This window comes from Panulirus ornatus, chromosome 35 (genome assembly GCF_036320965.1).
Source record: "Panulirus ornatus isolate Po-2019 chromosome 35, ASM3632096v1, whole genome shotgun sequence".
In the NCBI taxonomy this organism is placed as follows: Eukaryota; Metazoa; Arthropoda; class Malacostraca; order Decapoda; family Palinuridae; genus Panulirus; species Panulirus ornatus.
In genome coordinates, this window is record NC_092258.1 from 4,765,431 (window position 1) to 4,781,309 (window position 15,879).

General features: G+C 45.3%; 1 protein-coding gene across 15 annotated transcripts in view; it reads right to left on the reverse strand.

The window, feature by feature from the left end:
* The window catches only part of LOC139760088 (zinc finger protein rotund-like), a 761,655-nt gene that overhangs the window by 149,262 nt on the left and 596,514 nt on the right, over nt 1-15,879 (reverse strand). For 13 of the 15 annotated variants that reach the window (XM_071682905.1, XM_071682902.1, XM_071682908.1 and 10 more), the window contains one exon: nt 5,698-5,721. The exons of the other annotated variants lie outside the window; for them this stretch is intronic. In XM_071682905.1, the coding sequence (XP_071539006.1) occupies nt 5,698-5,721 (24 nt within the window). The remainder of the gene's footprint in view (nt 1-5,697; nt 5,722-15,879) is intronic. 15 annotated transcript variants of the gene reach the window in all.

Here is a 15,879-nt window from a genome sequence, read left to right on the forward strand (position 1 = left end):
GCATGACTGTCCTCATATCAATGCTACTCAAACAGGACGCGCTTGGAGGAAGGGAGGCGAAGGGAGAAGGAGGAGGAGGAGGAGGAGGAGGAGGAGGAGCTGACCATCATCGCTGTAATAGGTCGTGGATGACTTGTCGAAAAACAGCTTGGGAAACGAGGCCAAATCCCTTTTACGCAACACCCTCCTTGGGTATCGATTTCATTTATGTTCAGCCTAGTGCGTCATGCAGGACAGTGCATGCACGGAGAGGGGGATTTTACGTAGGGCTCCAATGGGAATCAAACCCGCATGAATAAATGTATGAGCAAACGACATGCACACACTTGAGCAAGACGCAGAGGTTTATAAGTGAGCTGCTGACACGTGGAAGAACAGTTAAGTGAACCACTGATGTGTGACCACATCAATAACATGAATACAAATGATACACATTTTCTCTCGCCCAACAGACATGTATACGACGAAAACGTAAAAAAAAAAAGAAAAAATATCTTAGGCATAAATGACTTATCACTTGTACAGAAAAACATACAATGTTACACACGAGGCAGAAGGAAGATATAGAACTGGCACAGACATCCGCTCTCTAAGTAGGTAATATTTCTCAAGGCAATCCATCAACTCCCATTTCTATAATGCTGTTCAGATATCAGAATCGTTTCCTTCCCATCATGATTTAACCTGAATGCGACGACGGGGCGCGACACACACACACACACGACTGTCAAGAACACGACTCCAACGGAGGTTTCCTGATAGACGGCGGCAAGAGGTGGAACAGGGTGTGATGGAAGAGAGGGTGGAAAAAAAAAGGATGCAGCAGCAGAGGCTAACTATATCTAGTGTTGATAGAGGAAAAAAATAATTTGCTGAGGTACAAGCGTCGGGAAACTGGCGTTTCGGAGCAGTGTGGGAGAAGTGGATATGGAGAGAGAGCAATGGTAGCACGAGCTGAAGTAGAGGAGCTGGTGGAGTTGCTGGCTCCAGCAGGAGGGGAGGGTTAGAGTGGCGAGGACTAGTAGTAGCTACGGAGCCTCGGTCGAAGGTGCTTCAGTAACGACTGTGGTTAAGACGCGGGCACTGGCAGCTCGGGCACCTACGCTGCCGCCACCGCTGGTACTGCTGCTGCTGCTGGGGGGTATAAACGAGGCACTGACAGGGTAACAAGGGTCGTCTAGGGTGATGGGGGTCGCTAGGAAGGCCGCAGAACCTATGTAGGTCGAGGGTCACTTTTGCCCTTACACACACACACACACACACACACACACACACACACACACACACACACACACACCTCCTGCCACAATTCCTCACATTTCAAGTCCACAAAAAAATTGGACCTGTTGCTGGCTGGGTAACAGTTTATAATCTGTTGCTTTGAGACTATCAAGTCACTGATACCTTCAAGTCACATCAGTAGAGATTCAAATATAGTGTCTTATCCTTTTAAGACCATTGGACCTCAGCTGACGTAACTAGAATCGTCAGTACTCCTTCCTTACTGGTTCACTGAGCAATACACTCTGGACCTTTAAAGCTGCATAGTGGGACAAGAAACGAAAACTGACAAGTAAAAGGCCACTGGCAACGCGGCAACTGACAAAAAAAAAAAAAAGGATTGTTAATTACTGAAGAAAAAAAAATAATCATCTATTACCAGGTCAGTTACCAAGGAGTTACTCAAGAGCCCCTTGACCTCCTGGAGGTAGTATTTCGCTACCAGTCTGGTGTTGGTGTCAGGAACCCTCACCTACCTAAGCCTTCCAGTAAAGTGACCTGACTGAGCAGACTGTTCGTAGCGGCAGGCAACCCGGATGTTCGCCCACCCACTCCGGGTGGGTTAGTCAGACGTACACTTATCATTTTTCTTCTCTTTTTTTTCTTCTTCGGTACAGAGAGAACGTGTCTATTTTCATCTCGTGCAACATCCGCTAGCCATATTGTGCGTTCCTGATATTCACCAGCTGTGGGATTTACCACCATCTTGCCTCATGGGCCTTGCTGTCGTCACCTATGTGGCACACTATGTGGGCCAGACGTGGTCTAGGCTCGCCCTTTATGTGGCTGCTACTTCAAGTAAGGACTACATCTCGAGCGCAGGCTTGGGAATAAGTCTCTGGGTTATCTTCCAGGTGCACATCAACATACTATCTCTCTCTGGGGACAGGGAGAGATAAGACACCGGCCCACGTGTTGTCTGCGTGTTGTCAAATGCGACGGAGAGGGGCGGGAGCAGAGGGAGATTGGAAATCCTCCCCTCCTGTACCATTACTCTCAAAAAGGAAGCAAGAAAGATATTTCTTTTTCAATAATGTTCAGTCATTTGTTCCTGACGCTGTCTCCCGCTAAGGCGTCAGAAGGCGAAAGTATATGACTTGTATAGACACACAGACACACACACGATATAGTAAGAAATATTTAGCTTTATCGAGACATTCCAGGGGGCAGGTCCAGTTCCCTGCAATATACGTTTCTTTCAGTAATGTATTTCTCGGCAGTCAATTTCGTCGTCCGTAAAAGGCGATGTCAGTGTACCTGATTATTACACTAATTACAGTTACACTTGGAGCATAATCATCGCCGAGTTTGCGTCTCTGATTAAAAGTAATTATGAGGAGTCAATCTATCATCCTGGTTACGTTGGGAGGGGAGGTCACGCGACGTTATCACCCCCCCCCCCTCCCCGTTCAAGTGATGGAGGAACTCTGTAGCCTATTGAGCCACGCTGACCACAGCTGCAGTACCTTCCACCCCCGTGTTGCAATTCCTCAAATTTCCCTCGTTGGAAGGAAGGAAGGAAGGAAGAAGAAGAAGAAGAAGAAGAAAAAAAATAGGTTTATGAAGTCCTTTTCGGAGTTTTTTCTTTTTTTCAACGACCTTCGTTTCTGACACAATAATGAGATAAAGCTAGAGAGGAACACAGAACAGTTCTTTATGTAAGAACACTTCTCACATCGGGGAAAAAAAAAACTTGGAATCAATTCATCAATAGTTTAAAAGTTTCATGCACCAATTTCGTTCGTCGTTTCCTTCATAAATCCTTTATGAACTGCAGCTCTACAAATATACTTTTAAATCAGATTACGTTTTCTATTTTCTTTTTTTTTTCCATTACTTTCACAACTTTCGTGGAGGTAGGTAGAGTGGGGAGTATTACCATTTTCGTGTCCCACTGTGTTCCAACGCATCATACACTCCAGAAAGACCAAGACTGGATTAGAAGGATCCACTCAAAAGATAAAAGAGGATCGAACTCTGCTGGCGCTCCCGACACAATGGTACTAGCAATAAATCATAACCAACTAGCGATGCTAGCACTAAAGCGGCGAAATGTGATGAACATCAGCAATCTATACATGCGAGAGTCGTACTTTAGAATGAATAACCATTTCAGATGTGAATCTCAAACTACATACGACTTAGATGCCCGGAAAGGAAATAATAAACTACAGAGGCAAGTATGTCTGTCCTTCTTCAACAGGAATCGCCATTTAGACTCAAATTCATGTCGACTGAGGATTGGCCAGACGGTAGAGTCCCATGGTCAGCTTAATGGAGAGGACTCCTACCGACCCGGCTAGGTGACACCCGACAGCAGTAACAGTGTCGTGGAACATGTAAGAACGGAATGCCAGAAATACGTGACTCTCAGAATCATGTATGAAATACAAGACAACAATGTAAGGTAACAAAGAGTATTAGAAAATTTCTTTGACATCAATGAAAACGTAAATAGACAAGAACTTTTTTAAAGGAAGCCAATATATATATATATATATATATATATATATATATATATATATATATATATATATATATATATATATATATATATACATATTTATAATAAGCCATTGTATATCATTCAATGTAATAAGTTTTACGACTTTAGATATGATTTGTCATGCTAAAAAGCGGTGGATAATAACTGGGTGTTCAAACGTCATACAAGTGCTATAAAAATCAATCAACATCATAGCAATTTTTGTTTGATTTCCAAAACAAAAAAAAAAAAAAGGTTTTAAAACTGCGCCACAGTGAGGGTGGACAATGATGGAAAGGGCAGAGCGTTGGAAGGTACAGAGCACCTGCGAGAGGCAAGGGAGTTGTGAGAGGCAAGACAACTGTGAGAGGCATGGCAATCGTGAGAGGCAACACGGATTCAAGAAGCATAATCTCTCGCTGCACTTGACAAGCGCCTTAATCCGGGTTTTCGAATTCTGGGGGAAAAAAAAACAGCTGACAGAACGCAAATCAGTGACTTTAAATCTACATACGTTTTCGAATTTCCTTTTTTTCCATTTCATACAGTAACGATAGTGTTATTCAGCCTCCTTTTATTTTACTCTTGATATCGTTAGAACTCTTCATCTAATGCCTTCTTATCGAAATGGGTGGATAACATACGGTCTTATGGAGTATCTGGAATAGGACATCGAAGTCCAGGCCTGGAATAGGACATCGAAGTCCAGGCCTGGAATAGGCCATCGAAGTCCAGGTCTGGAATGGGACATCGAAGTCCAGGCCTGGAATGGGATATCGAAGTCCAGGCCTGGAATAGGACATCGAAGTCCAGGCCTGGAATAGGACATCGAAGTCCAGGCATCATCTTTTCTCTCCTTTCAAAGAACACAGAGGCGGCGCCAGGAAGGTTTCAAATCTCTCCGACAGCTGAGAACGACTAGGTCGCATCCTCCTCACCGACTGAAACCAGCTACAGAGGTTTCTTTTTTCTAAATAAAGCAACATGGCCAAGTCATGGGATCCACTTCAGGAAAAGAAGAAAAAAACAAACACGTTCTGAAAGTCACTCATAAGATCAAAAAAAAAATAAATAAGAGCTGAGAATTCAATATTAAAAAAGCAACATACAGCCACGAGTTACAAGACAAAAAATAGATATATATACACGTATGAAAAAAAGAATAGAGGCAGACATGCATGTGAAAAAAAAAAAAACAGACAAAAAGAAGGTCTATAAAAGACCTAAGAGCACGTGTGTGATACACGGCGAGACGATGCCATCTAAACAAAACTTTAAATCTTCTCGTCACCTTGAAAATTGAAGTCCTTAGATCCGCTTCCTCCCCCCCTTTTTCGCCACAGACCCGAGACCCAGTGAGATCATCACCTCCCTTACTCCCCTTAACGTGAGAGGTATAATGGTATGGTCTATGGTAACACACAGGGGTGGTGGTGGTGGTGGTGGGCCCCCTCTCTTATTCCACTGACCGGAGGGACATATAACCAGTCAAAGTTTTTCGTCTTAAATGAACTCGGTGTTTTACAGCCTCAAGTGAAAAACATTGACACGTTTACTTCGGTGGCAAGGAGGAGGAGGAGGAGGTGGTGGGGTAGGGGGCGGTGTTGTTAAAAAAAAAAGGACACAAACGAAGTCCTTAAGATGTCAGAAATCATAAATGATTTGACTTCTCTTCAGTCATCTTTGATGTCTACGAGAGAGAGAAAGAAAAGGAGATCAAAATGTGCTTTGAATCGCTGTTCAAATGAATCTAATCATGTACGTCTTGTTGAGTCTTACTCCCAGAGGTGGACACACACATTAGCGAATTTCTAAATCAGAAGATGCCGGAAGGGGGTGGTAAAAACGTGACGAGGAAGGTGACAAGCACACATATGAGGAATAAAAAAAGAGGAAACGGGGTGGTGTGTATACAGAATCTGGCACGTTACCTGATGCTCAGCTCTAAATGGCCTCTGAAACAGAAAATTGCACTTTGTGAAATGAAGGCCTGTCAGCATTTGCTAAAATGTGGCACAGAACACCAATAGAAAGAAGTCAAGTGACATAGAACCTAATATATATAACCATATACATGTATATACATTTTGTTTGTTTTTACTGGACTCTGCATGTGTGTGGATACATGGCGAATGGAATGTCATTTTCGGCGAGGTTGTATATCATCGTCAGTGGATGGGAAAGGGAATACAGTCTCGTCGGGGAACTTCACGATCCTTAAAAAGAATCCATCATTTCCCTGCTACTGTTGCAGCGCAGCCCCGAAGCTGCATATGCCCCGCAACAGGGGTCCTGGGCTAATATATATATATATATATATATATATATATATATATATACATATATATATATATATATATATATATATATATATATATATATATATATATATATATATATATATATATATATATATGGCTATCTCTTAACGGCACAACATATGGTATCAATGGAATGGTCATTTAAGTGTGCATTTCACTAATCATGAGTTATATACAGTAGCTCGCGACGGGAAGACTCAAACATCTGCTGCATAACGTACCAAAAGAGAGACAGACACTTAGCTCCAACCCCACCCTCTCCAGGCGCCTGTTCAAGGCTCACTCTGTAACGAGGAATGCAGAAACTCAACACTTCTAACCTGCACTTTACCGCAGGTCGCTGATCAAACGACCCCGCGAGCATGAGAGCTGATGTGAGCAAGCGTTAGGAATCAGTTTGATTAGTTTCTAATACCATTCATTACAAGACGTTGATGTATCTTATGTCTACATCTCTCATAATCATTGCGTAGATATATACGTTCCATTAACAACCTCTGTTCATTTCCCTTGAATATGGGATGAGATTGTAGATGGCGTAACTCATGAATATATTAGTAATATATACGTTTCTTAGGACGATTATGTAATGAAATATGCAAATTCTAAACGTCCTAAAATAGGCATTCTTCTTCTACATCACTTCTACTACTACTACTACTTCTTCATATAGAAAACGATTCCGACACCAAATATATCCGTTCTCTTAAAAATACATATATAATACACCCGGCAGTTCTATGGCACTGATAAACTTAACAGACCTGGCCAATTCCAAATCAACCACATTTAGAAAATCTTTTGGGAACTTTCACACTCCAACAAGGTCATTAGTAAGTACTTCTGATCCCCCTCATTACATTACTCCTAAACCTGATATAGACGCGTTTATTCAAATTGAGAAAAATTTAATTGCACTTTGAAGGGTTTGTTTAGGTTCGTCGTCATATAAGGACAGGAACCATTGTTTCCACTCATACAAGATCAGTGATAACTCCTTCAGGTCTTCTGAACTTGGGCTACCTTCACACCATCTTAAAACTTGTTCTCCAAAGTAAAAAAAAAAAAAAAATCACAACCTGATGGGGGTGGTCGGGGGGGGGGGAGGGGGGTTGGTTCCCCTTCTTACATCCTTCTTTCCATCCGGTAATGACGGGAAGCAATTATCTATTTCTCTTTTAGACTTAGACAAGGTCACATGCAAATCCTTCAGTTCCAATCGGGTCTCTCTATTCCTGTGCTTTGGTAATGTTACGGAGCCGCTTCAGGTTGTAAATTGAACCCAGCCTGAAAGGTGAATCCTCCCCCCAACACCCTCCTAGCTGTATTCATAAGCAGGACTCCCTCCCTCCACACACACACACACACACACACACACACACGACGCACACTTTTAAGGCAATCTGATATCTTCTTTGGCGTCTATTATTCTCTTATAGTTAATTCAACACCCTAGTAAAACGGTACGACCCTTGAACGCGATGTTCAGACCGTTTGAACGCGACGGTACGACCCTTTGAACGCGACTGTGCGACCCTTGAACGCGACGGTACGATCCTTGGGTTATGATGATGGCTTGGTCTTTAACTTGGTCCGTAAATGGGTCAGGTCAAAGGTCACGTCGTCGTACCCAAGGGTCGTGCTCAAGGGGACGAACCATCGTGCTCATTGGGGGTGAGGAGGGGAAGTTCTGAAGGGAGTGGGGAAGGGTTAATACTTGCCACTTGAAAGTCAAGCTCTCTCTTAGCTTTTCGTCGATTCCCTTCAAAATGATAACTGAACACTTTTGAAAACACTTTAAACATAATAGCACTTATTCATTTATTTCTCCTTAATGGGGCTTTCTGTTCTACTCAAGTCTTCCTTGAAAAAAAAGAAGAAAACTTATTAATATTCTAACTCTATACTTGTGATAAACATATCTAAAGAGGATCTGTACCTTCGCTGCTTATCGTAAATCTATTCTCGTATATAATCTCGATGTTACATTTCAATTACGGCGTCTTGTCTTATTAAGTAAGTTCCACCCCTCCTCCTCCCTCCTCCTCCTCCTCCTCCGCTTGACTTACTTCTGATATGCCCGACTTCAAAGACTAGAGCACCTCTCTCTCTCTCTCTCTCTCTCTCTCTCTCTCTCTCTCTCTCTCTCTCTCTCTCTCTCTCTCGAAATACGTATGTTCCTCTCTTTGATTTCAACGTAATTCGTGGCCATGTCTCTGGGCGATTTGTGAAGCATCACTTACGTTTTGAAGTTTTCTACTTACGTCGCGACGGTAGGACCCCTATAGCTCGCCGGTACGACCCTTGAGCATGACCCTGGGGTACGTTGGGTTGGCCTTCAGGCAATAGGTTGTGCGAATGATGACCAAAGGTTCGTCCAATGGTGATCAAGGGTCGTACCTTCGTGCGGAGGGGTCGTTGACATCGTGTTCAAGAGTCGTACTTTCTCGTTTCCATGGAGGTCGTTCCGTCGGTATCGTGTCGTCCCCTCGTTCTCAAGGGTCGTAGCGTCACGCTCAAAGGTCGTACTACCCCACTCCCCCCCCCCCCCCCCCACAAACAGAATAGGAGGAGAGAGAACCTTAACGACATGTAAGCCAATCATAGATCTCCTTCGCCGAACAAAATTACCCAATCACGGCCTCAGTTCGCTCGTTATAATTAACTCATCACTCATTAGCGTCGTCAGCTGCATCCGTCAGCCATGACCCCACCGCCTTTGTCTAAGATGAAGTCGTATGAGCGGAACGCAAACATCTTTTCTTATACATTAACCATTAAGATTTCTTGTGATCATCGATTACATATCTATATATCCCTGACACTGACATCCCGAACCGGGCAATTATTGCGAACAATAAGATTGTTATCTGTATCGGCCGGCAAATCAATTACGTCAGACGTTGGACGAAAGTGGAAAAAGCAGCTATTCTGCCGACAGGTCGTCGCAATGTTATAGAAATCGTGGAAGTAGCCACTTGAAGTTCTCGATGTGAGAGCACTATAATGTTTCATATGGAAGTAGAACTTTAAGGTTTCATATGAAAAAGGAACTTTAAAAGTTTCATATGAATGAAGAACTTTAAGTTTTATATAAAAAGGGAACTTTAAATCATATGAATGAAGAGTTCTAAGGTTTCATATGAAAAAAGACCTTTAAAGTTTTATATGAAAGAAGAGCTTTAAGGTTTCATATGAAAAAGGAACTTTAAAGTTTCATATGAATGAAGACCTTTAAGGTTTCATGACACACATGGCTACCCATGATCATCATAATCACCTTTGACATTTCGAGCAGCAACAACAATTAATAATATGTCTATTTTCCTCCGGCCTAATTAATCCTCATTGATAAACTTTTCATGGCAGGATCAACACACACACAGACACACACCATGCTTGAAGGATGTAGCAATCACCACAACAGACCCCAAAAGCCACACAGACTCTGCGAGACGACAAAACACGACGCTCGTTCAATAATAATGAAAAAAAAAGAACAGTTACCTGACTAATGATTTCTCCAAATTAATCACAGTTTTGTCTCTAATTTTCTCTTTGGGGGGGAGGAGAAGGGGGAGTGTGGGGGAGGGGTGTCGTCGGATGCAGCAGCAGCAGCAAGGGTGTGTGTGTGTGTGGGTGTGTGTGTGGGTGTGTGTGTGTGTGTGTATGTGTGCAACCCAAAACCAGACGAGCAAGTAACCACGGCAGGTTACTCATTATATCTACACGGCCCTGATCGTGTTACCTCACTCGCCTCCGGCCGGAGGAGAGAGAGAGAGAGAGAGAGAGAGAGAGAGAGAGAGAGAGAGAGAGAGAGAGAGAGAGAGAGAGAGAGAGAGAGCGTAATAAACGATGAATACCAGAACTCTAAATACGACGAACTGGCGGTGTCGTACCGCGGTGCTTAAAGGGTCGTGCCGTCGCGCTTAAAGAGTCGTACCGTCGTGCCTAAGGAGTCGTACCGTCGTGCTCAAAGAGTCGCACCGTGATGCTCAAAGGGTCGTACTGTCGTGCTCAAAGAGTCGTACCGTGATGCTCAAAGGGTCGTACTGTCGTGCTCAAAGAGTCGTACCGTCGTGTTCAAAGGGTCGTACCGTCGTGTTCAAAGAGTCGTACCGTGATGCTCAAAGGGTCGTACCACTCTGCTAAAAAAAACGGACATACCGTCGTGCTCAAAGGGGGGTGTGGGTGGACCCCAAACTTGTCGACGCAACATGTTGCAAAGCGTCTGGACCTTCAACACCACAACCACCGTCGCACTCATTAGTCGTAGTAGTAGTCGTCGTAGTCGTAGTCGTTGCAGTCGTCGCAGTCGTAGTCGTCGTAGTAGTGCCTGGAGACAACGACGTCCACCAGGAGGACCCAACAGAACGTCATCACCGCCGTAGCTCAATATCACTAATGCGGGAGGAGGAGGAGGAGGAGGAGGAGGAGGAGGAGGAGGAAGGAGGAGGAGGAGAGGAGGAGGAGGAGGAGGAGGAGGAGGAGGAGGAGGAGGAGGAGGAGGAGGAGGAGGAGGAGGCTACCGAAGTAATAAACTCGACCGCCACAACTTCCTCGCCTTCCGCTAATGACCCCGGCCCGTCGGGATGACTGCAGCCGGACCTTTAATCACCCGAAGAGGCAGTTCTATCAAGCGGATAATTCCCCCTCCGGATTGTTCTAGGTTACTAACATCCCCTCCTCCTCCCTCCCTCCCTCCCTCCCCAAGAAATTTTACCTCTCGAATTTTTGCAGAACTCGTTACCGAGTATCGTAAATGAGCACGGATGGAATGTCTGCCAGAGGCGCCGTATGAGGCGAGTGGGGAGGGATGAGAGAGAGAGAGAGAGAGAGAGAGAGAGAGAGAGAGAGAGAGAGAGAGAGAGAGAGGCGGCTGCTCTCCCGTCCTGGACAAGGCTAGCAGATCCCACCACCCCCACACCCCCTTCTTGCATGCCATTCCTCGCTCCAGTGAGGAAGGCTTTTCTCCTGTTTCGTCCTGTAGAAGGAGGTTGCCAGGCAGATTCCCCCTCCTGTGCATACCACACCTTGCTCTGGTGAGGGGAGGAGGCATTCGCTGTCATCCGCTCCTCTACCCACCTCCCTGGACACACTTCGGCCCAGGTCTCGCCTCGGAGAAGAGAGGGAAAAGTTAGCTTCGTAGGGCCAGGGGAGTCGGCGTGGATCGTCCACTCGCTGACTCAAAACATACCATAACAGAACGATGGACACTTCGATCTTCCTTTAAAACTTAATTCTGCTTAAGAAGACAGGCGTTCCCTGGGTCATAACGGTCAGAAACTGATCCCACCGACAATTATTCCTCTAAAGATATGTTAACATCTGCAAGGCAGTGACTGTACGAGCTAATGTGGTTGGAGACAACGGGAGGGGGGGATGGGCTTGGAGTTAAATTGGCCTTAAGAACAAAAACGTACATCATTACAAACTAACAGTCCGGTGCGGATCCACATACGACGAATCCTCGTGAGGGAGTCTTGTTTTTGTAGACCAGACAACATGTTACTGTGCAAGTAGTAGAGGATACGCAATCTCGAGAATTTTCCCTTTTATTTTTTTCTTCGTACTTGTGTCTTGGAGACCAACGCCGTATTGTCTGGTGTCACTCATAAGACGGAGCGGAGGCGCGCCATCAGGCTCTCCTTGGCAAGGCCCAAAAACCAGGGTCAGGCGCTCGACGTCCTCCCACCACAAATAAACCCAAATTAATGTTAGGTGGCCTCGTCTTGGGGGGACGTACAAGGCTAGAATAAATGGCTAGAATAAATGCTCTCTTGCCGGCCCTAAATCCCAGACAAGCACGCCGTCTAATGCTGCGATATTAACGAACTTCTCACTCTCTTCAACAGCCACACACACACTGACTCACCACACACACACACACACACCAGCCATCTATCATGATCAAAACACTACCAGCGATGCAGGTCTCAAGAGTCATATTTGGTATGATGACTCCGTGTAATTACACAGTACCTTAATTACGGTGGAGGTAATCATTACATTGAAGCTGACGAAGGCCATCGAGGCCGACATTCCACCCTGGTTATCATACTCACACTCTCGACGCCCCCGCCGGGGCCCCCGGACGTCAACAGAGGAGTACCCTTCGTCTATTGAAAAAAAAAAAAAAAGACGATCTGGTAGTATACGCAGATCAGGATTACGATGTACTTATAAGAAATGCTTTTCGAATCGAAAGGTCGATGTCATGGTATCACTGCGGTAGCCTCGTGGCTCGAGAGTAATCGCCCACCTGGTTTTGTGCCATTCACACTCGACGTTCACAAATGAAAGCTTTTGGGAAACCCGACGCTACAACATCCTTCTGTGGTCGGGGGAACCTGCTTGCCTTTGGCAATGGGTGACACTGATAGCCCACAGCAAACCCTTAACTCCATGGGGACGCGACCACTGAACGAGAAGGTGTGACGAACCTTAAAGTACGACGGTGCAATTCTCGAGCACGACGATGTGGCCCTTGGGCACGAGAAGACCTGGTCCCCTGACCTGATGACCTTTAAGGGTCGTTAAACCCAAGGGTCGTACCGACATGCTCAAAGGCCTGCAACGTCTTTCGTGCTTGAGGTCTACCGATACCGTCGTGCTCAAGGATCTTAACGCCGTTTCCATCAAGGGCTCAGGAGGCCCAGTGAGGAAGCGTACGAGGATCTTTTGCAATCCCATCAATAAATACACCCTGAGGAACCGTGTCACATCCTACTCAATCCTATCCTCCTGGTCGTCCTCGACGCTTGAGGTAGCGTCACATCCTACTCAATCCTATCCTCCTGGTCGTCCTCGACGCTTGAGGTACAGGAAGAGAGCGACTGGATGGCTTCAAGGCAATGTTTACACAACTTGTGTGCCCTGAGCGATGTACAATTTCATCTTTCTTCTCTTTTTACGATTACATTCTTTATCAACTCATCATCCTTTGCGACAGTAATTCATGTTTCCACGTGGCAGTCGACAGGGATTGAATAGAGTCAACATATTGGAAGGCTTTTTTTTTCCGTCTCTCTCTTTTTTCTCAAGTACACCCTGACGTGCCGTTTTCTTGCCTTCCAACAGCTCATGACGCCATTATTTGGTTGAGGATATGATTGGATATCGTATGCACTTAAGGCTGTGTCTTGTAGTCGATAGTTGGCACGAGGGCAGCCAGCCATATCTGTCGGATGACAGAAGGCTCTCAACGCTCTTCGGGGTTAGTTCCGGAAGGTTCGCTGTGGACTTGAGTAAAACATAATTCCCATTCTTCTTCTTCTTCTTCTTCTTCCTCTGCTTTTCTTCCCTTATTCCTTCCTTCCTATCCTCTCCTACTTCTTCCTTTCTTTTTCTTTTTTTTTCATCTGTTCTTCTTCCTCCTCCTCCTTTCTCCTTCTTCTTCTTCTTCTTCTTCTTCTTCTTCTTCCTCTGCTTTTCTCCCCTTATTCCTTCCTTCCTATCCTCTCCTACTTCTTTCTTTCTTTTTTTTTTCTTCACCTGTTCTTCTTCCTCCTCCTCCTCCTTTCTCCTTTTTCTTCTCCGTCTTCCTCTCTTTTTTTTCTTCTTCTTCTTCTTCTTCTTCTTCTTCTTCTTCTTCTTCTTTCACCACCTTCTTCTCCTACTTCTTTCTTCCTCTTCTTGTTCTCCAATTTTTTCTTTCTTCTTCTCCTCTTTCTTGCTTTTTTTCTTTCTTCTTCTTCACGCCCATGTTGGTGGAACTAGTTGAGTCCATTTTGTTTCCTTGTGGTTTTTTACCAACATCCTGGTCCGTCGCTGGTCAACTTTTTTTTTTCAACGTTTTTTACAAACATATGTTTTGCCATATTTTTTTCAAATCGCTTTTTTCTCTCTCCTTTTTTGTTATGACTGTGGAGTGTGGTAAGCATTAAAAGCAACCCGGCAATGAATATGAGAACCACAAATGTATATTTGCAGTCGACCATCGGAATGAATTATTGTTGGCCAGTGACTCAATAAGTCAAGGTATATGATTAACTCTGCCGGACTTACACGTAATATTAAGCTTAATGATCACTGCTGAATGACAGGTGCGTGTAATGTACAGGTGCCGTTATTTATCGCGAAGACATATCTTCAATCATGACGAAGAAAACGAATAAAGAAATAAAGGGGAACATTTACATTTGGAGGTTAAAGAAGAAGAGCTTCGAGCAGCAGCGCAGCGGGTGATGTTCCTCCCTCCTGGGGTGTGCCTCTTTCTGGTGTGATGACAATGATGATGATGATGATGATGATGAAGATGATGAAGATGATAAGTGTTTTCTCACCCGGATGGAACTCACCGGCTGATCTCCCCACCTCCCTCTCTCTCTCACGTTCACTCCCATCCACCTCCTTTCTCGTTCGATCTTCCGTCCCTCTCTTTATTTCTGTCTATCACCGTATCGGCGTACTCCACACCATCTGTGCCTCACACATCTAATCATCTAATCTGTCCATCTGTATTATCCTCTACTCATCCCAATCATCTCATTCCTCATGCATTTCCCATAAACCACTAAATACTCCCCCCAACTAATCATCTTTCTCTTCCTCATCTCTCGCTCGTCTCCCCATCGCCCCTTCACTTCCCCATTCATTCTCCCATCCGCCCTAAAACATAACCCCCTCCTCTAAAAAACAACATCCATTACCAAACAAGCACCAAACCAACCCCCAGTCCCCCTCCCTCTCTCACACCTGCATCAGACCTTATTACAGCTCCACCTTCTCCTCACCATCAAATCCATCACAAATCTCATTCATGAGAATTAATCTAGATTGGAATAGGAGTGTGGGGGTGGTGGCTGTGGCTTCCCCACTCCCACTGCGAGGCCTTCACGGTACCCACACCCCACAACTTCACAGTTCAACTCTCACTACCACCTGGCCAGGTCTCTCGTAGCGAAATCATATTACTCCTCTTCACCTAGAAGATGTACGATTAGAGATGACATGAAGATGATGCTTATAATTCGCCCTCCAAAAAAAATCTATGGCAGGTTTGGATGACAACGATCATGAGCCATAACGGACCCGAAAGACAGACCGTCGATTAGACGAGGGTCTGTAATACACCAGGCTCAAGAGCCATCTGCTGGCGAGCCTTTAACAACAGCATCTGCAGATGCTATACAACAACATCAGGTCCTCACATCTGGGAGGCACAGCTAACATGCCATGCCAACATAACGATGAGGATGGGATCTGGAGGGTAGTGTCAGGGGTGGTTCGATCATGGGACAGGGCAGTGTCTGGGGACCACGTAGGGCAGCATCAGGAGGCCATAAAGGGCATCGTCAGAGGGAGAACTCTATCCCTCCGCTGCTGAAGAGCTTCGACGAGCTCTCCGGGTAAGTGTCCATCGCTCGGCGTAGTAATGGGTCACGTCAGGCGAAAAAACTGGCACTAGCGAGATGGCAACGAAGGGCGATATAGGGAGGGGCAGGAGAGGGTTAGAAGGAAGGAAGGAAGGAAGGAAGGAAGGAAGGAAGGAAGGAGGAAGGGAACAAGGAGCGAGAGGGAAGTAACGTGAGGAAGAGGTGTGAGGAAAAAGGATGGGAAGCAGATGGAACATGGAGAGAAGGAGGAGGAGAACGCGGAGGAAGAGAGACAAAAAATGAGTCAGAGAGAAATGGATAGGGAAGAGGTGAGCAGGTGAGCCATTGGTGGGGGGGAGGGTCTTGCAGATGGGCTAGTGGCTGGAATGGGCAGATGGGCAAGTGGGTGGAGCGAGCAGGTGTAGACTAGTGGGTGGAGTGAGCAGGTGGCTGGCAAAGAATGTGGAGAAAAAAG